Below are 21,964 nucleotides of genomic sequence, written 5' to 3' on the forward strand. Positions count from 1 at the left end.
TGCCAGGTCGGAGGCGCAGAAGCAAGTGAGACAACCCTGCATGTCCTCAACCCCCCACCCCTCCAACCCATCATCGCCCCCCTCACACTGGCCACTGCACCCTCAATTCCCTCCCCCCTCACACTGGCCACTGCACTCTCGATCCCCTCCCCCCTCACACTCATGCCACTGCACCCCCGATCCCCTCCCCCCCTCACACACTGCCCCCACCACCACCATACACCCGGCCCAGCGTGTCTAACGAACCCCGTATCGGTGTGTTCCCCAGGGCCAGCCGCTGAACGTCCAGGGTTGTCTCGGCCAAGACAAAGCCGACCATCTCCAACCTCAAGCGCACCCAGGGACGCACGCCAGAGAGTGGCAGCCGGTCAGGCAGGAGGGCCATCCTCTCAGTTTGGGACGCTGGACGGGGACGCACATACGACGGACAGAGACAATACTGAGGGGCACAGGATGGACCGTGAAGATGACGTACAGAGAACGGCCACACAGTCCACGGATTCACCAAGAGGGCAACATGACATGGGCCGCATGCACTTTGCGCCGGGCCATGAGGGGGACCAGTACACACCAGACTTCCTAACGGACGATGACCTCGAGCTAGCGGCACTGCTGTCTCCCACACCATCCACCATCGCAGAGACACTCACCTCGGTTGGGCATATAAGTGATGAGGCTCCCGGGTCACTGTCTGGTGCGCACCCCACAGCCGAGCCGGTACAGCAGGTGGAGTTTGGAGCAGCCAAGGGGCTGGACGGTCGGAGGGCAGCCCAGGCCCAGCAAACAGCTGCCGCCCAGACGGTACCCGGGTTCCTGGATGTACTTGACCCACCCGGACAACCGATGCATGTGGACACCGAGGGACTGAATAACGAGATGAGGGCCATCTTCCAGGACCTGCACACGCAGTTGGAGGAGTCCATTCGCGTCCAGGAGCAGGGAGTGGTGCCGCTCATCGCAACCACCCAGGCTGACACCGCACGGGTGGCATCCGCGGTGGAGGCAATGGGTGAAAGGTTTTCGGCCATTGGTCAGGTTCTGCAAGGCATTGGGCTTCACGTGCATGCGTCATCCATGGCCCAGGAGAGGGCTGCCCTCTCACAGGTAGCCATGCGCCAGAGCCAACACGACATTGCCGCCGCTCTCCGGGCCCTGGCTGAGTCTCACCATGCCATGGCCCGGTCCCAGCAGGCGATGGCACAGTCCCAGCAGTCAGTCGCGGAGAGCATAGACCGCCTGCCGCACGTGATGGATGGCGTGGCGCACTCACAGGTTGAGATCGCACAGTCCATGGCAGGAATGTCGCACTCCCTGGGCTCCGTCTCTGCGAGCATTCAGACCGTGATCGATACCGCTGCAGGCCTCCAGGACTGGCAGCGCCAGGTGTTGGTGGTGCGACGGGGCATGTCTCCGATCGCACCTCCGTCCCACAGTGAGCCCCGGGGAACACCCGGCTCCCTGAGGGAGGAGGAGGTTCTGGGGCCCGTCACGGTACCTCCAGCAAAGGACGTCCCGGGACACTCGGCCTCCCCCCGTTCCATCCCTGGCGCATCTGGTGGGCAGCGGGCAGGTCAGGGTGGCATCACGCCATCCAGCACGCCCGCCGAGCAGCTTGGCCCAACGAAGCCGGGCCGCCACAGGAAACGCGTGCCGACAGGGAGCCATGTCGAAGGGCGTGATTCTCAGCAGTCTGCCTCCACTCCTGCTGTACCATCTGGGGAGACACCTAGACGTAGTGGTAGGGCCCGTAGGGCAAAGAAGTTAGGCACATAATAATTTGGCACGGGTGCAGGGCACAGTTTAGTTGTAGGGGGTAGGGCATCTGTATGTGAATGTCACAAATAAACTCACTGTTGCACTTAACTTGTAAGACTCTGTGCTATGTCCGGTGCCAGGGGGCTCGTGAGGGTGACCGAGTGGCGCTGTGGTTAATGAGCGGTTCACCGTCGGTGCCGGATGTGCTGACCCTTTCCCCCCTGCCTCCCAAAATCGGAAACCGTAGTCCTCGGCACTCCGACGCCAGCTACCCCACACAGGCACGTGATGAAATGCCCGTTACAAAGGCTCTGACCATCGGAGTGCATGGTTCAGCTATAGCCATGAGTCAGACCGCGGCTGGCGAATCTGAGCACACAGCTCATCGCAGAGCGGGCTGTCATCATTCAACATGGCACTGATCACAACCGCTTACCCAATCATCACTGTTGTGCAATCCCGTAGTGCCGCAGTGGTAAGGTGATATGGAATTGGTGACGTGAATGCGGTGCGCGGGGGGGGAGGGGGGGGGGGGTGCTGTGTGGTGCCCATGTGCAGGACTGGCGGTGCAAGTGGCAGTGTTCAGCTAATCCCTCCCTCACGGTGCGTGAACCGTGCGGCCACCAACGCGTCGCGTGCCCGCGGCGGTGCCGTCGTGCAGCCTCCTGGACACAACCAGCAGCCGGGTAGTGTCTGCGCCTGCGCCCCTCCCCCCACCCTGATGCACGCCATCATCCTCATCCTCCGCATCCTCCTCCTCCTCCTCCCCTTCGTTTGTGTTGGCTCCGGTGCCGTCGGGTCCTCCCTCCGACTCCTCCACCAGTGCATCTACCCTCTGCATGGCTATGTTGTGCAGCGCACAGCAGACCACAAGTATGCAACCGACCCTGTCGGGATGGTACTGCAGGGCCCCTCCGGAGCGGTCCAGGCATCTGAATCTCATCTTCAGTAGGCCGAAGCACCGCTCCACCACACCCCTGGTTGCTGCATGGGCCTCGTTGTATAGGCTCTCCACGTTGGTCTGAGGCCTCCGTATTGGCGTCATCAGCCATGACCTCAACGGATAACCCCTGTCACCCAGCAACCAGCCCCTCAGCCGATGGGGGCATCCATCGAACATTGCGGGGATGAATGACTGTGCCAGAATGTAGGCGTCATGCACACTGCCGGGGTACTTTGCACACACGTGCATGATCTTCATGTGGGGGTCGCACACCACCTGAATGTTCATGGAGTATGCGCCCTTTCTGTTCATGAACACTTCCCTGTTGTCTGCAGGCGGGCGCATGGGGACGTGCACACCATTGATGACACCCTGGACCATCGGTATCCCGGCCACCTTGGCGAATCCACGTGCCCGTGCTTCCTGCTGTGCTCGGTCCTCGGGGAATTTAATGTACCTGATCGCGATGGCGTACAAGGCGTTGGTCACGGCCCTGATGCACCTGTGGACCGACGCCTGTGATATCCCGGTTAGGTCCCCGCTCGGCGCCTGGAAGGAACCGGTAGCGTAAATGTTTAAGGCCACCATCACCTTGATGGAGACTGGTATCGCGTGTCCTCCTCCCATTCCACGTGGTGCGAGGTGCGCCACGAGCTGGCATATATGTGCGACCGTCTCCCTGCTGAACCGTAGTCTCCTCCTGCATGTGATATCCGTTAGGGCCTCGAACGACATTCTGTCACGGTACACCCTCGGCCTTGCTGGACGCCTGTGGCGCCCTGGCATCACCATCAGTGGCTCCTCCTCCCCCCCCCCAGCACTTCGATATCAGTGCCCACTTCCTGTGCATTCCTCGCCGTCTGGCGGTCAATGTTCCACTCGGCATCCCACTGGACATTCTGGGCCTGAGCGCCTGCGCGGCGACGACGGGCCACTCCGCGGCCATCCCCTCTGCTGCACCGGCAACCACTGCATCTGCAGCCACTGTGAGCCGTCTGAGTCTACGCTGCCGGATGGCCACCTGCAGAGCTGCGGCTCCAACCATGGCAGTGAACATCGCTGTCTGGTTGGCATACATGGTGACCTGCAGGAGGGTGGTGGGGGGCAGAGATACGACATGTTACACGGAGGTTCTTCCACACCTCGCCAGCCAGGTTGCATGGGATACCTGTGTGCCCCGGTGGGATGGTCGCGCTGCAGATACGCAGCCAGCCTAACACCTGGACACTGTCTGCGTCCAACAGTCAGTTCACACCATCCTCCTAACCAGTGTGCCAGTCGCCTGTGCCCATCAGCCACCCGACAACCTGCGGCCGTGTCCTCATCACCGTCCTGCCATATCAGGGCAGCTGACATGTGGCATCCGCGGATGGACGACACCCTCTACACTCTCCCTCACCCCCCTCCCACCTCCACTCCCTCCCTCACCCCTCCTCCCACCTCCACTCCCTCCCTCACTCCCCTCCCACCTCCACTCCCTCCCTCAACCCCTCCCACCTCCACTCCCTCCCTCACCCCCCTCCCACCTCCACACTCTCCCTCACCCACCTCCACTCCCGCCCGCACTCCCCATCCCACCTCCACTCTCTCCCTCACCCCCCTCCCACCTCCACACTCTCCCTCCCCCCCTCCCACCTCCACACTCTCCCGCACCCACCTCCACTCCCTCCCTCACACCCCCTCCCACCTCCACTCCCTCCCTCACCCCCCCCCCCCCCCTCCCACTACCCCGCAGCATTCTGGGGGAGCCTGCCCGGTCTGCAGGAGCTCCGTAACAGTCCGCTCACCAGCACGACTGGCTGATGACTTCATTTGCCAGGTGTGGACGGCGACGGCGTGACCCCAGTTCACGCCGTCGGGACTTCGGCCCATCCGGGCCGGAGAATAGTGGGGGTAGCGGAGAATCACCATTTTGGGTGTCTCGGGCGATTCTCCAGCCTGCGCCACGCAGTACTCGATGGGGCCGATCTCGCCGCTTGGGTGAATCGCGGGAGGGCATCGGACCGGTGTCGCGTGGAAAAATGGCGCCCCAGGCGATTATTCCCAACCGGCACGGCATTGGAAAATCGCGCCCCTTGTGTGCCAAATGCAGAGAAGTACTGGAAAATGAGAGTTTAAAACCCTCAAAACTTCAAATGCATTTGAAGATTAAGCTCGGTGAATTAGAGGATAAACGACTTGATTTTTTTTCAAGGGGTGCAACGAGATCTTAAATCTTCAGCTGAAGTCCTTATCAGAAATGTAATATTTAATGACAAAGCAAGTGAGATCGTGAAGGCCAAGCAGGCTCACCTGTCGCATTAAAGGTATGTGAAAACGGTGTGTCACGAAGGTTGGCCGTCATGGGTCACGATAATTGGCCAGTGTGGGCTACAATGGTCAGCCGGTTAGTAAAAGTGGGTCCCGGGAAAAAAAGTTTGAAAAACACTAGTCTGTATAGAGGCTTAACATAAATTCTCGGCTTTGAATTTTAGGGCCCAGGGGAGTGAGCTGGGAGGCAGGGTTGGGGGTAAAATCTGGTGGGATGGCAGTGTGTGGTGGCCTGTCATCATCTTGTCACCACTGGTATTTTTCTAGCAGCGGGGTTGATGGTGCACTCTTGGGTCAGTTAAGGGCGTCTTATTGCAGCCACTGGTATTTTACCATTGGTGGGCGGTTACTTCACCACATGCAGAGACAGTTCTCCTGTGTTCTCATGAGTGGGGTGCTCTTCCTAATCAGGCACCATGTGGCCCATGGAGGAGTCGCTGACACAAATATGCCCCGTCTGACAGAATTTCCCTTTGCCACCACAACCAACAGCACCCTTATTTATTTACCCTTTGATTGACCCCTTTGAGTCCAACCCAACCTTTAAATTCCCGGTCTCCCTCCATGAATGCTACTCTGGGCCTTCTGTCTACCTCCAGTAGCACTGCTGGAACTAGAGAGCTGCCATCCATCTGACAGGTCCTCGGGCAGTTAATTGCCTGAGGAATGGAAAATTCAGTCAGAGCTTCTATGACTGATGGTGATAGGGGGCGAGATTCTCCAGTCGGCGATGCCGCAATCGCGTTTAGCGATCGGCCATAGAATACCCGTTTACGAACAAATCGGGGGCAGCGCTGCTTTAACGATGCTCCGCCCCCTCTAAAGCGGCATACTACACCGTGCGCCGTATCAACGGCCTCAGGACGTTGTCTGAGGCCCATCCCCCCGATGCTCCGCTCCCGACAGGCCAAGTTCCCGACGGCATCAGTCGCGTGTGGTATCATCCGTCGGGAACTCAGCGTGACGGCTGCAGACTCAGTCCAGCGCCGCCACAGTTGGGTGAGGGCCGATCCGCGGGCAGGGGGGACTTTGTCAAGGGCTGGGGGCACTGTTGGGGGGTGGTCTGGGGCTCGCGAGCCGGCCAAAAGGGGGGCACTATTTTGCAGTCCGGTCCGTGAGAGGCCAGCGCCATGTTGCACCGTGCGGCCGTTGCCGTGCGCATGCGTGACCATGACCTGGCAATTCTCCGGGCCGTATCGGCAGCTAGAGCTGGGTGCTCTACGCCGCTCGACTGCTAGCCCCCAGCCAAACGGAGGATCGGTGGCTGTTTTACTACAAATTTTCGGTCGTAATATCCCACCATTCCCACGCCAGCGTGGAGACATAGGGCGAAATTCTCCGGAAACGGCGCGATGTCCGCCGACTGGCGCCCAAAATGGCGCAAATCAGACGGGCATCGCGCCGCCCCAAAGGTGCGGAATGGTCCGCATCTTTGGGGGCCGAGCCCCAACCTTGAGGGGCTAGGTCGGCGCCGGACGAATTTCCGCCCCGCCAGCTGGCGGAAAAGGCCTCTGGTGCCCCGCCAGCTGGCACGGAAATGACATCTCCGGGCGGCGCATGCGCGGGAGCGTCAGCGGCCGCTGACGGCATTCCCGCGCATGCGCAGTGGAGGGAGTCTCTTCCGCCTCCGCCATGGTGGAGACCGTGGCGGAGGCGGAAGGGAAAGAGTGCCCCCACTGCACAGACCCGCCCACGGATCGGTGGGCCCCGATCGCGGGCCCGGCCACCGTGGGGGCACCCCCCAGGGCCAGATCGCCCCGTGCCCCCCCCAGGACCCTGGAGCCCGCCCGCGCCGCCTTCTCCCGCCGGTAAGGTAGGTGGTTTAATTTACGCCGGCAGGACAGGCATTTTAGTGGCGGGACTTCGGCCCATCCGGGCCGGAGAATTGAGCAGGGGGGCCCGCCAAACTATCCCTGGAATACTTGCAATGGTACAGGGGTGTTGCCTCAAAGCTCCACTTCATATGGTTTGCTGGGAGGGAGGCAACCACGGGCTGCTGACCCAGCCACACTGAAGGCACAGCCAGTAGAAGGAAACTTGCAGATGCTGCTGATCCCATGCCTCTGTTGACCTTGTCCTTCTAGCTGCCACATCTCATGGGTCTAGAGGGAGCTGCAAAGTAGCCTTTAGGACTATCAGCAGTGTATCCTTTACATAGCACACACAGCAGTCACTATGTGTCGATGGTGGAGGACCTGAATGTTGAGGGTGCTTTGTGGGGCATCAGTGAAGTGGTCTACTTCATTCTGGATGGTGTCCAGCTTCATGAGAGCTGTTGGAGCTACACTTATCCAGGCAAGTGGACAGTATTGCCTCAAATCCCTCACTTGAGCAAGGAGATCAGTTATCAGTCACAAAATTAGTGTCATGTGACCTGCTCCTGCATCAGAAGTGCTCACAATCCATCAAACTATCTTTGTACAGGAGAAGACAGTGCACAGCAGACAAAAGATGGAGAAGACAGCAGAGGGGGATGTCTTGAGACCTAACTCCTCACACAATTTGAACAGCAGGCTGCTTTGCTCTCATGCGGAGGACCGTGTCTGTGCTGAGGATGAGATCAGCATCCCCCAAGCACCTAGTGAGGAAGCAGGCATAATCCAAATAGCCTTGGAAAACCAAGGTGATTGAGTGCCAATTTTAAACCAGCCTAGGCAGTCTCTCATTCTCTCCTCTCTCCATTCTAATTGCCAGCAGGAAGAGGGTGAGGCCAGTCAGTCTGGTCCACAGGAGGCTTCGGAAAAGAATGTCTTATCACCTGGTACAATCGTCACAGCATTCATCTGCACCCTCCACCAGCCCAGAGGCACACACTGCACTGGATCATAGATCTAGTTTAGACTTGGGCTCACACTTCGGTGGTCAGCACACAGACACATGCCCAAAGCAGGAGGACAGTCAAGGTCTCTGGCACTTGAAGGACTGCTGGAGAAGAGCCTTCTGCCAAGTCTGAGTCAAATGATGAGCCTCTGGAATTGGTTATGGAGAAAACATTGGAACATCTGTGAGGTGGCACAGAACATCAGGCAGGGGTGTCAGAGGCCCTTGCCAGAGTGGCACTTGCGATGGAGGACTGCATCCACATGCTCTTTGATGACTTGGCTCCAACACGTACCATATTAATGTCTCTGTGGGGAGGATGAAGACCCAATCCAGCAAAACATCCATTTCTGCCAGAGATGTGCTCAGATGTACACTCTACCATTGATTTATGGTGCAGAGCAAGACATGGGTTCAATTCCCGTACATTCTGAAGTTATTCATGAAGATTCACCTTCTCAACCTCACCCCTCACCTGAGGTGTGGTGATCCTCAGGTTAAATCACCATCAGTCAGCTCTCCCAAGGGAGTCTATGGTCATCTGGGACTATGGCGCCTTTACTTAACACTATAACCAGGGGTGAGTTTCGTAGGTGCTATGTGAGAGGTGGATGAAGCACTTCTAGTTGACTCTTTTCCTCTTGAGGCATCCAAAGGGAGGAGGAGCATCAGGAAGACAACCCTGGGACTTCCAGCCAGGATTCTCCAATGGTGTCCATGTATTATAAGGCCCTTCAGGCAGTCATCCCATCAGCTCCAGTCTCTGGGACTACAAGTATGAATCTGCCCCAGAGCACGAGACCCAAAGAAGGCTGGGACCCTCGAGGCCTCGGCTCTTGATAGGACACCCACCAAACTCATTGCAGACAAGAAGAAACAAAAGTCAGCAGGCTGCTCCACCTCTGCTGCAGATGTCGGGGAAGCACCTAGACACAGTGGTAGAATATGAAAAATTAAGATGTATTAAGTTCCTAGATAGAATGGACGCAGAGAGGATGTTTCCACTAATAAGAAAAACTAGAACCCGAGGCCACAGCCGAAGACTGAAGGGACAATCCTTTAAAACTGAGATGAGGAGGAATTTCTTCAGCCAGAGGGTGGTGAATCTGTGGAACTCATTGCCGCAGAAGTCTGTGGAGGCCAAATCACTGAGTGTCTTGACAGAGATAGATAGGTTCTTGATTAATAAGGGGATCAGGGTTTATGGGGAGAAGGCAGGAGAATGGGGATGAGAAACACATCAGCCATGATTGAATGGCAGAGCAGATTCAATGGGCCGAATGGCCTAATTCAGCTCCTATGTCTTATGGTCTTATGGTCTAACACTGGTGGCACGAGTATACGATCATCATATAAAGTTTTAGCACTTTTATAAGTCAGTGAATCATTTCACTTCATAGAGGTCTCCTGGGTTTTTCTTGCTGCGGCTTGTGTTATTGCCTGTGTGCACTCTCCTATTCTCCTCCTCCTCCTCCTCCCCCTCCCCCCCCCCCCCCCCCCCCAATCCCCACCTTACAGGGAGCAACCAAGTTCGGGTCTTTGTCCCCCTGAATCATGTCTGTGCCTGGAGGCATTGCTCTTTGCCAAGATTCATGCAAGCCAGGTGCGGGAAGCCTGCCATTCACATAATTCCCCTTCGCTCCATTGCCCTCTAGAGCCTCGAGAAAGAGACTTTTGTCAGGAAAGTTACTCAGGGTTCTCCTTCAGTTGTCCAGGTGAGCTGACCTTCAGCTCCACCCACCCAATGACCGTCCTCCCAGCGAGAAATGTTTCTGTTGAACATTGAGGGCGTCAACATTTTGGTCTGGATGGCGTGTGTCACCTTCCAGACAATGTCAAACACCTTTTACCCACCCTGTACCCCCATAATCATCCACCCCCTCCCTCCCCGGTGTTACCGTCACCCTCCCATCGGTTACCCTTAAAATTCCCCCTATCACGCTAGAACTCATTACCTTCACCTTTCAAATGCCTTTGCTCCACAATGTGCCCGCAATCCCTATATCCACTCTGATCCTGCCCACTCTCAAGATCTGTGTGACAATCCCCTCAATGACTCCCTTTCAGCCCTTTGGTTATTTCCTTGGCGTGCACCATACTTGGTGTCGTGTGATCCTCTGCTACTGCAGGCCATGACTTCTGTGGTAAGTGCTCTTAACTATCTAGCCACACACATGCCAGTTTTTTCCCCTGGTGAATCAGAATTCCCGGCTGAAGACATCCTGGAGGGCTGGAGTCTGGGAAGGATTCCGGTCTGCTGCTGATTTGTACAGCATTCATTAGATGCAAATTCAATTCCTGACGATCTTCGGTGGAAAAGACAAACTGCCATTTACCTGCCATAACAGACAATGGCCGGGGGGGGGTTTGGAATTTGCTCATGTAGCCTCACTCTATTTAGCAGTCTACAGACTATATTGATCCCCCAGGAGGATAGGCTGATGACTTGTCTCTACCTAAGCAGCCCTCATGGTTTTCTTCATTTATCTCATTGAGAAAACCCATAAAGGCCGAGGAGGTAATGGCCCACAGTGCTGTCTGCACTAGGGAGTTGATATAAGTCTGCATGGTTCCATAATGGTTGAAATAATGCCAGCCAAACAGTTCTCTCCTGAGGGTACCTTTACATATGAGTGGGGCAACCAAGGCTAATTATAAAAATAATAGTAAAAAGGGAGCTCAATAGGTAATTAAGTTGGTAACTGTACCATAATGAACAGTGGGATCTCACATTTCCATCCCCGAGCAGTACAGAATTGTCTGACTTTCCCAGAAACAGTCATCGTAAATTATCATCCCTGAGAAAAATAATAGAGAGTTGACTACAGCACCGTAGCACAGTGGTGAGCACAGTTGCTTCACAGTTCCAGGGTCCCAAGTTTGATTCCCGGCTTGGGTCACTGTCTGTGTGGAGTCTGCACATTTTCCCCGTGTTTGCATGGGTTTCCTCTGGGTGCTCCGGTTTCCTCCCACAGTCCAAAGATGTGCAGGTTAGGTGGATTGGCCGTGATAAATTGCCCTTAGTGTCCAAAAAAGGTTAAGTGGGATTACGGGGATAGGGTGGAGGCATGGTGCTTAAGTAGAGTGCTCTTTCCAAGGGCCGGTGCAGACTCAATGGGCTGAATGGCCTCCTTCTGCACTGTAGATTCTATGATTCTATGACTGGTATGTGCTGACCGTTGCAGGAAAGTATACATTCATGAATGTTGGTAAAGACAGACTAGGGTTCAGCTGCGATGCCCTCTGTGGTGAATTTGTCGACTGACATTGCATAGGTTTATATATGTGGGAAGCTGCTCGCTGTGGAATACAACATTCTGCATATTCAAGAGAGAGGGGAAGAATATTCGCCTGAAAATTATACGCATCAATGTGTATCAAAATGGAAGCCTGTGTGAAAGTAAGAGTTTTCTGAAGTTCTAATTGAACTTTTGATTGGGGGGGGGATCTCTCCAGGAAACCCTAGTGCCTTTGATGACTTTTGCTATATTAATAAATAAGTTGCATATCTTCTCCACTGTGCTCAGAATTATAGAAAACAACAGTTGTATGTTGTAACTTGGATATCATCCAGCTGGAAGCAGGTGCTGCTATAGCACTTCCTTTCTGCCTACAGGTACAGAATAGTTCTTGCACGCCTACACATGAAGTCCTTTTGTGTCACTGTACGTACTGTGCACTCTGCCAGCAGCATTACTTGTGTTCTCTTGGCTGTCTGGGCCAGTCCGAATTCTAAGTAGTCACTGTTGGCCTTCCAATGAAGGAGACTTAAATTTCAGGAAGAACTTACAGATTTTTTGATGATATTGCATTAACAGAGTATGTAACACATGTTAATGAGATCCCAGCACCTGAAACGTAAGACTTCAACAAAACTGGAATCCTTTAAAAAAAATTTAAATACCAGTAATATTTTCCCTCCAAACCGATGGATTTAGGAGATGGACCTTTTTCTCACTGGTGCTCAAATGGCATTGACAGCATCAAGTGCTGTAAGTCACATTTCCTATAACCTAGCGACACTTGGAAAACAACCAAAATGTATCTGACATCATGCAAGAAGAATTAATTCAGGGAAACATCTTTTGCAAAGAAAACATGATTTTTGAAGTGCTGCACTGATGGATATTTTACCTGACCTTTAGAGATTACTCTCTGTTTTACAGATGTGAGTGCACACCTGGATATGTTGGTGAACACTGTGACATTGACTATGATGACTGCCAAGAGAACAAGTGTAAAAACAGTGCTCAGTGTATTGATGCAGTGAATGGGTATACATGTATCTGCCCAGAAGGTTACAGGTAGGTTTGAGTTGGAGAGACACTGAGAATATAAAATATTTTGGCAAAGGAAAGCACTTGAGGAACACGTAATCTGTGACTTGCTGTCAATGTTGTTTCTCATAAACTGGTTCCATCTCAGCCTTTTCCTGAGTTTGCAGAATGCAGGTAAAGTCAGTGATTGACTTATGTCAGCTGTAACAGTGAGTGCAGTACTGTGTGACTGTAAGAACGACAAAGTTACCCACAAGATTGTTGTCAAAACTGGAATCAGGGAATGGCCACCACCTGCAAGTTATTGTTACTGGTCGGTATTATAACCATCCTCCACAGACGATTCAGTGTACATCTGAGCAAGTCACAAGACACTGATGTTATGCCAGAATGTTCAGCAGATGTATAATTGGACCAGTTGATGCCCTGTGCTTTGTACATGGTTAATGGGAGAATGTGATCACTCTCTTAACACGACTTTTTGCCACCTTTGCATTGCTGCTCCTCTCCAGGCACTTCCCTGACTGTTCTCTCTCTAGGTCATTGTAACTTCAGTCAGCTGATGTGAACCGCAGACAGACTGATAAGCTTGGTTTCTGCTGACCTAACATTGATGTTGCAGACGGGAAATGTTTAGGACAGCAGAGTCTCAGACCCCGCCACCCGGAAAGTCAGTGGGGAACACCCCCCCCACCAACTACAGCAGCTCCAATGCTATATCACGGTCTAACGAACATTAATTGGCATAAGGTGAGACTTCCGCCCGTCACTCATGAGGAAATCCTGGGCTGGATTCTCCATTCGGGAGATTAAGTGCTGATGCCAGCGTAGAATGTGTCGACTTTCACGACAGGAAATTCGCCGCTGACTCCTCACTGATTCCGGTACATGTGAGGGGCTAGCACCGGCACCAAGTGAAAGTCCCGCAGATCGTGCTGAAAACGGCCGCAGAATGGACGGGTCCCGGGCTGTGCATGCGCATGGCTGACGACCTGCACCAATCGCGCTGTACAACATAGCGCCGGCTGTGCACTAAACCTAGCCCGCCAACTGCGACCCCACAGACTACCCCCTGGCCAGTCCCCCCAGCACTAGCAGAAGCCCTCCCTGGCGAGCAGCAAGGATCCCGGGCGAGTGTGGTGGCGCTGGACACAGTCTGCAGCCATCAAGTCGGCTCATACCACACGGATCCTGCGCCATCGGGAGTGGGCCAGCCGATGATGTGCCAACGCCACTGAACTGACATGCGGCGCGCGTCACGATGACACCATTTTGGAGGGGGCGGAGCATGGTGGACCGGCATCAAACCGGCGCCGGCCCCGATTTCGGCATTGGAGTCCATTCTCCACCCAATCGCCGATCACGATTATGGCGCCAGAGTATGGAGACTCCCGCCACCTATCTTTTCGAGATGCTGGCCAATCAGATTAGCCGGCAGCTCTCCGCTCCCTCCAGGCACAGCACTACAGTGTCTGGAAGAGACATAAAGGGAGCTGTCAGGTACGAAGTCCCAGGACCCGAAAGACTAGTAATTGGCAGGGATCTGGGTGGGGTAGGGAACGTCTGGGGGATGGCAAGGGAAGTGATTAGGATTTTGGGGGAGTTAGGTGCACAAGGTCTGTCCATGGTGTCTTATTGAGGAAACATCCTCACCCGTCTCCACTGAAATTCTATTTTTTTTTACAAATATTTTTATTGGCATTTAAAATAGAACAGAATACCGGCACACCAATGACAAAAATCAACACAATAGTAACGATAACACATGAGCCCCAAGCTGTCACCCTGTCTGTGGCAGGGGTCCCAGTTCTATCCTACATCACTTACATTCGTGTTTGTGAGTATTATATAATTTTTTGAAGGGTCCTACTGGGATCCTCACCGCCTAGCGGCAAGAGATAAACACAGCTTCACCCACAAATTTACATTCCTTGCCAGGACCCTTCACCTCATTTACAAATTGTCATGTTTTGCTGGGGGGGGGGGGGGGGGGTGGGGGGGGGAAACGGAAGGAGCCCTGTTAGTCCTCTTTCCCCCTTGAGTTCTTGAGGGAGGTCCAGCAAGTTCCATCTTCCCGGTTTGGCCCGTGTGGAAGAGGCCTGTGTCCCTCCTGCGAGGGGCCATCCTCCCCATCCTCCTCTGCCTTTTGCAAACTCCCTTTCACCCAGGCGGCATTTCCTACCCCACCGCACCCCCCCCCAGTTAGATCCAGAGTTCTGCACATATCTCCGTGCCCATCTCCTCCCCATTCACGTCTGGTCTCATCCAGTGGGGTCCTGACATTTTCTAGGAGTCGACCATAGCAGCCGCCATATTTGTCATGCCCTAACTAGTCCATTCCTACCACTGTGTCCAGAAACATGTGCCTGGGTCGCTGGGGGAACGTTTTTGTCTTCTCACGGAGAAAGTCAAGCAGCTGCAGGTACCTGAGCTTGCTCCATTTTGGGAGTTGGAGCTTCTCTGAGAGTCTCCCCCCCCCACCCCTGCAGACGAAGGCCATGATTAACTTGTCGATCCTGGTGAAGATGAATTTGGGGATAAAGATCGGGAGTGATCTAAATACGAAGAGGAACCTAGGCAGCACGTTCATTTTGAGTGGCTGTACCCTTCCCACTAGTGAGAGCGGGAGTGAGCCCCATCTCCCATCTCCTCCACCAGGCTGGAGAAGTTCCATTTGTGGAGCGTCCTCCAGGTGTGGGCCTCTTGGTTCGCAGCTTCCTGAACTAGGTTTGGGTTACTTTAAACGGTAGTTCCTCCAGCTCCGCTCCTCGCTCTCAAGGGTTCACGTGGAAGGTTTTGTTCCTGCCCAGATTGAGTTTGTAAACTGAAAAGGCACCGATCTCCCTAAGGAGTCCTGTTATCTTTGCCATACTGGCTAGGGGGGGTCGACACGTGGAGCAGCAGGTCACCCACACAGAGCGAGACTCTATGCGCTCTGCCCCCTCTCTGAATGCCCGTCCACCAGTCCGCCGATCTGAGGGCGATAGCGAGCAATTCAATTGGCAATGCAAACAGGAGCAGGGATAACGGGCACCCTTGCCTCGTTTTCCTGTCCAGCCGGAAATATTCAGAGCTCGTGGCATTCATCCGCATGCCCACCGTAGGAACACTGTACAGGAGCTTGACCCACGCAGTAACCTCAGCCCCGAACCCAAACCGTTCAAGCTCCTCCTCGAGGTACCTCCATTCTACTCAATCAAAGGCCTTCTCACTGTCCAGGAAGACAATCACCTCTGGTGTCCTCTCCCCGGATGGGATCATTGTTGCATTAGCAGGCACCTGATGTTCACTGTTAGTTGTGTGCCCTTGACAAACCCGGTCTGATCTTCGGCAATCATTTCTGATAGGCAGTTCTCCAGGCACCTTGCCAGAACTTTAACAAGGACCTTTGTGTCAGTATTTCGGAGAGATATGGGTCTGTATGTTCCACACTCTGTCGGGTTTTTGTCCTTTTTGGGGATCAATGAGATCGAGGCCTGGGCCAGAGTGGGCGGCAGAGCCCCCTTTGACAGTGAGTCATTGAACATCTCCCGCAAGTGCGGGGCCAGCGCGGCTGAGAATTCTTTGTAAAAGTCTACCGGGAACCCAGCTGGTCCCGGTGCTTTCCCTGTCTGCATGGAATGAATGCATTGCACTATTTTGCTCAGCCCTAACAGTGCTTTCAACCCTTGTTTCCTGTCCTCCCTCACTGTTTCATCCCCCAGTCCCACTCCGGGGGTTCAGAGGCATATAGCCCCTGGTAAAAGTTTGTAAAGGCCTCTTTAATCTTGTTCGGATCTGCTACCATCCTGCTATTTCTGTTGCTAATTTGTGCTATCTCTTTCGCAGCTGCCTGTTTTCTCAACTAGTATGCCAGCATGCGGCTGGCCTTGTCTCCATGTTCTTAGAAGACACTCCGTGCCTGGTGGAGTTTATCATCATAGTTTATCATAGATTATACAGTGCAGAAGGAGGCCATTCGGCCTATCGAGTCTGCACCGGCTCTTGGAAAGAGCACCCTACCCAAGATCCACACCTCCGCCCTATAGCCCAGTAACCCTACCCAACACTAAGGGCAATTTTGAACACTAAGGGCAATTTAGCATGGCCAATCCACCTTACCTGCACATCTTTGGACTGTGGGAGGAAACCGGAGCACCCGGAGGAAACCCACGCACACACGGGGAGGATGTGCAGACTCCACACAGACAGTGACCCAAGCCGGAATCGAACCTGGAACCCTGGAGCTGTGAAGCAATTGTGGAGTTGGACTGCCTTCCGCGTGAAGCGCAGGTCAAATTCCATCTGCATCTTTTTCCTCTCCACCAGCAGTTCCATGGTTGGGGCTATAGAGTATTGACGATCTGCCTCCAGTATGGAGTCGATCAGCCACTGCTTGGTTGCCCTTTCCTGTCTCTAAGGGCCCTATAGGCTGTGATATCCCCCGTGACCACCACCTTCAGTGCCTCCCCGAACGTAGAGGGTGAGACCTCCCGATTCAGGTTGCAGGAATTATAACCAATGATGGCTTGGGATATTTTTGTGCGAGGAGCGTTCTATCCAGCTTCCATGGGGGGCAATGGGCCCATCCCTTTTCCAACCTCACGTCTGTGTATTGTGGCGCGTGGTCAGAGATTTCCCCCTTTGTTACCCCTGGAAGCACCATTTCCCTGCAACAAAAAAAAATCTAAGCATGTGTAGGCCTTGCGCACGTGACAGAAGAAGGAGAATTATTTTTCTCTTGAGTGGTTGAACCTCCATGGGTCTACCCTCCATCTGCTCCATGAAGGCATCCAATTCTCATGCCAGGCGTGACATGTTATCTGCCCTGGTGTTGGATTTGTATATTGTTAGGTCTTGTGCACAGTTAAAGTCCCCTCTCTGCCATGATGAGTAGGGTGCCTAGGTCCCGGATTTTGGCCATCATTTCTTTCACAAATTCAGCATCGTTTCAGTTTGGGAGTATATGTTTACAAGTACTACAGGAGCCCCTTCCAGGGTCCCGCTGACCATAACGTATCGCTCCCCTGGGTCCGTCACCGTGCTTGCCACTGTGAATGATCAGCCCGACTAATTAGTATGGCCACCCCCTTGTCCTGGTGTTGAAACATGAACAAAATGTTTGTCCTACCCAGCCCTTACCCTCAGTCAATTTCTCTTTCTTATGTGTGTCTCTTGTGCGAAGGCTACGTCCACCCTCAGACTCATGAGATGGGCGCACATTTTGGATCTCCTCACCGACCCGTTGAAGCTCCTCACATTCCAAGTTACTATCTGGACCCCCACTTCCTGTGGGGCCAACCATACTCACTGTGTGGGCCTGGCCCTGTTCGTCCAGGCCTATGCTTGCTTATGGGACATTCAAGATGGCCATCACCGACTTCCTCTTTTTCGCCTTTTCCACATGTTGTCTGCTGCAACCAGCACTCTACCCACTCTTCACTTCCCCTGACTACCCTCTTATTGTCCTTTGTTTTTCCTGAATTTCTGTTTTTTCGTTCTCCTCTACCATGCTCTCCTGTGAGGTGCGTCGTGACTTCCTCCTTCGCTGTACTCCCGTACACCAGCCTACTCGCTGGTGTAGTGGCTCTCCTAATCAAGTTCTCCTATTTAACCTGTGTCTACCTTCCTTTCCCCTCCCACCCCCTCATTTTCTCTGCACCTCCGCCTGTTTTCATTTTGCAGCCCACGCTCTGGGTATTGCCCTCTATCTTTGTTTGCCCATTCCATTCTGCTGCACAAACTTGTTGGCTTCCACTGGGGTGTCAAAGTAGTGTTCCTAGCCCTGGTATGTCACCCATAGCTTGGCAAGCATGCCAAACCACACTCCGCTTTTGTATAGGGCGGATTCGGCACTGTTGAATTCAGCCCGGCACTTGGCCAGGTCAGCGCCAATGTCCTGGCACAAGCAGATCAAATGTCCTTCTCACCTGCACCCTCTTGTGCAATTCAAATCCCACCGCAGGACCCGCTCTTTGACCTGAGAGCTGTGGAGCTTCACCATTATCACCTGCGGTGGCTCCTCCGCCTTGAGCTGCTGCCGAAGCGACCAATGGGCATGGTCTACCTCTGAGGGTTTGGCGAAGCCCTTCTCACTGACTAGCTTCCCAAGCATCGCTGCCACGTACTCAGTGGGGCTTCTCCTCTCCGTTCCTTGCAAAAGCCCCACGATTCTCAAATTCTGCTGACACAATCTGTTCTCCTCGTCGTCGACCTTGGTCTTTTAGCAACTTCTAGTTTCTGACCAGGTTTACCACCTCGGCCTCGAGTGCCACAATCCGTTTCCCTTGGTCCCTGGCGGACTTTTCGAGATCCCTTGTCTTCTCATGGGCCTCTAGCCTCCGCTCCACATTGTCCATAGCCTCCCTCATGGGGGTCGTCGCAGCTTCCACTGCCGTTTCCACGGCTACCAGGAGGTCTCTCCTCATCTCCTCCCTGTGTCTCTGGAGCTTGGAGGTGATGAAGCCCATCAGCTTGTCCATCAGCCCCTGGGTCTGTGCTGGGAGCTCTGTGGGGTCAGCCCTCCCCGGTTCTGTGCCTCCACGTGTGGTTGCCGGCTTGAGGCTGAGGTTTCCCTCACCTTGTCTCAGCTGGCTTTTTGGCTTGGCAGCCGACTTTATCCCATCTTGCTTGGCAGTGCGGTCGATGGGGGGTCAGGGTGGGAGATAGTCGATACTTTTTCATGCCCATATGCTGGAGTTGAATGGCTGTAATCGAAGATCTTACAAAAGAGCCACCTTTCGTGTGACCGTCCAGCTCATGGCCGCCACCAGAAGTCCCCACTGAAATTCCTGACATCTCGCTGTCTTTCTTCTTCAGCTTCTCCTCTCTCTTTCACTTCTATGTTATTTCTTTTGTATTATCTTTTCTTTCTCCTTCTTTTTTCTCATCTTTCTTCACTTTTAAGTGGTAATTGTGGTATGCTTTGGCAGGAACAGGGTCACCAATGGCTACAGGCTACACTAAGAGAAAATGTGGCCCTCAGTGTGTCCTTCTCCATTCCTTTCCTCAAACATTCTTACTTCCCCCATTCCTTTGCTCTGATCACACCCCTGATCTTCCATGTGCCTATTACCTTTAATAGCTCTTGCTCACACCCATCACTACCACTTTTTCCCTTTGGAACTATCTACTCAACCACTTTCACTGTCACTCAAAGGCTTTCCTTTCAAAATTCAACTTCTCTGTTTCTCTGTTCTTCTCTCCCCCTCCTCCATCGCCTGGATTTTAAATGGGTGTTAGAGAGTCGAATTTACAAACATTTGGGTTCAAAATTCAATTGCAATTATCTGTGTTTGGAAGTTGAACTAACATTGAACCAATGCACGCTCGATAGGCCGAATGGCCTCCTTCTACACTGTAAAGAGTCTGAGGTTCTCTATGAAAATTAAACAATGAAAGATGCACACGCATTGGCTCTCCTATTTTGAAGCATGTTTTAAACAAAAAAATTAAGTGACAGTGAATTAAGTGACAGTGAATGTACAAGTAGAACAGGGTCTTCTTTCTCTCTCATGCTTCAATGTACAGAATCACTCTGTCTTATAAAATGAAAGCATTCAGTTCTTGCCATGATCAGCAACTCCTCATCACATCAAAAGCAGCTAAGTGAAAAAGAAATGAAACCACAAAGCTGCTTTTGATGTGTGGAGCTGTCAATCGTAGCAAGACTGTTTATAAACATTCTGGTTAGCATCAAAGCAGGGTAATGGAGATACATTCAAGCGTGTGAAGGGAAAGATAAATAAATAATCCACCAAGCCCCTGTGCCTGGACCAATAAAACTATCAATCACTGGCGAGTGAAATGTATTGCTGTGCGGAATTTGCATTTCAAAGGCTGACGGTGGATTTGAATCCCTTTCATGTGTACTTGGCTTTGGAGGAAGCCTCTAACACTTGTAACAGCTGTTTTTTTCTGAGGCAGCAGATGTTAGCAAAAGGATAAGTGAAAATACAGTGATTTCCCACTGTATTGCCTGGACTGCTCTTCAGCTTTCAGATGGGATGACTGGTGGGAGTTTTCTGATATGGGTCTCTAGTGGAGGGGTGTGATGGGGGACTGAAGGTGGGCTGGAAAGGGGACACAACCCTCTGCAGCCTGGCAGCAGCAGAGGGGCATTTCATCAATGCCCTGACCCCCTCTCAGGCTTCACTGCGGGAGGGATGTACTTGGCCACCCTTGCACGAAAGCCTGCCTGGTGGAGGCCCCAAGAGTGGGTCGGAACATCACATAGGAGGGGGTGGGGGAGGGGGGGGGCGTGAGACTCAGGCTTCAAGTCTGTTAATTGCATGCATATGCATACTTTAATTTACATGCTCCCATCGGCGCAAAACGGGTAGCCCGCTACCGCCATGGCGGGAGATGGGAGCACAACAAAGGGTTTGGCGTCCATTTATCGGCGGACACTTCATTCCCCTTCCGATCGGGATTCCTGATCGCAGTGGAGGTTAATGGGGTCTGGGAGTCCATGGATTTTGAGTTTTGGTAAATACATGGACAACAGGAGGTGTAAATTTCACCTGCGGTTTTGTCTCCAGCAGGCCTGTTGAAGGGAGGGCATCGTAATCATGGTCATTTAAGTGAGTGTTTTCTGGAGACTTGAGGAAATCTGAATCTGTGCCGAAATGACAAAAATCACCTGAATCTTGGCATTTATCTTAGCAGTTATTGCTTTAGTCTTTTAAAACTTGGTCGTTTTCAGTCTGTACATAAAGTCACTTTCAATATAAAGCTCAACTTCACAACACTATGAAGTGCTTGAACCTTAAAGAACAATATCCCATCAGCTGACTGAGTTGGTGCGTCTGGAAAACAGGTGTTCTTCTGCCAACCAGTGAATCTGGGTCCAAGAACTCGCAAAATCCCATTCCCCCCCACCTTTGCTGATGGCCATGTTTGGGGCACGGAAAGGTCTCATTACTAATGTGGAATCTACAAATTCAAAGACATTTCATGGAATTTTCAATGACAATCCAGCCGTTTTTATAGTCTATTTCTCGTGTACTGCACACAAATACTGGCTCCCTGATCAAGTACTTTAACCACTGCTCTACCATATCATTGAGTAACATGAGTATTATTTGTCCACAGCCGCCATCTAAAGTACCAGTTTTCGACAAACTGTATTAACTGATTAAATTTCTTGAATCTGTGTATTCCATAAATTAAATTCTACCTGCTAATTTAATCCCAGTCTAGGACATCCTTTTCGACTCTTGGGTATTTTGCTTGTTGCAAAGATTTCTAGATTCCCTATTTTGTAAATGTGAAGATTATTTCACTGGCGAAGATATTATGTTAGATCGTTTGATACGCAGCGTGTTTGTGCAGGCTTTATTACACATCATTTTCCAAAAACACGAAATGGTTTTCTTTTTAATTCTCTTTTCAGTGGCCTGTTTTGTGAGCTGACTCCCCCAATGGTTTTGCCTCGCACCAGCCCCTGTGATCATTTTGAATGTCAGAATGGAGCCCAGTGTATTGAGATTGGAAATGAGCCTGTTTGCCAGTGTTTGGCTGGTTATGAGGGTGACAAGTGCGAAAAATTGGTTAGTGTAAACTTCGTGAACAGAGACTCCTACCTACAGATTCCCTCACCAAACATACAGCTTCAGCCCAATATCTCTCTCCAGGTAAGGAAAATGTTACAATTAGCCATTTTAGATTCATATCTTTATCAAAGATTCTTATGTCAATTCAGTCACCAAAAGTTACTGTTCTTTGAGAAGTCTAGTCAAAATATGTATTCAGGCCTCTAGTCATTTTTAATGCAGACAAAACATGCCTTCATTTCAGATTTAACATGAGTAAAACTCCTATCTGAACCAAGAAATGATAATCAGGGACATTTGTCATTCTCCTGGACCATAATGATATC

The 21,964-nt window shown here is 52.4% G+C and overlaps 1 protein-coding gene across 7 annotated transcripts in view; it reads left to right on the top strand.

Annotated features, from left to right (window-relative positions):
• Positions 1-21,964, top strand: part of slit2 (slit homolog 2 (Drosophila)) — a 671,546-nt gene that overhangs the window by 609,061 nt on the left and 40,521 nt on the right. For all 7 annotated transcript variants that reach the window (XM_072496476.1, XM_072496471.1, XM_072496473.1 and 4 more), the window contains 2 exons: positions 11,995-12,132; positions 21,479-21,719. In XM_072496476.1, coding sequence (XP_072352577.1) covers positions 11,995-12,132; positions 21,479-21,719 — 379 coding nt within the window. The remainder of the gene's footprint in view (positions 1-11,994; positions 12,133-21,478; positions 21,720-21,964) is intronic.

Source organism: Scyliorhinus torazame, chromosome 3 (assembly GCF_047496885.1).
Source record: "Scyliorhinus torazame isolate Kashiwa2021f chromosome 3, sScyTor2.1, whole genome shotgun sequence".
In the NCBI taxonomy this organism is placed as follows: Eukaryota; Metazoa; Chordata; class Chondrichthyes; order Carcharhiniformes; family Scyliorhinidae; genus Scyliorhinus; species Scyliorhinus torazame.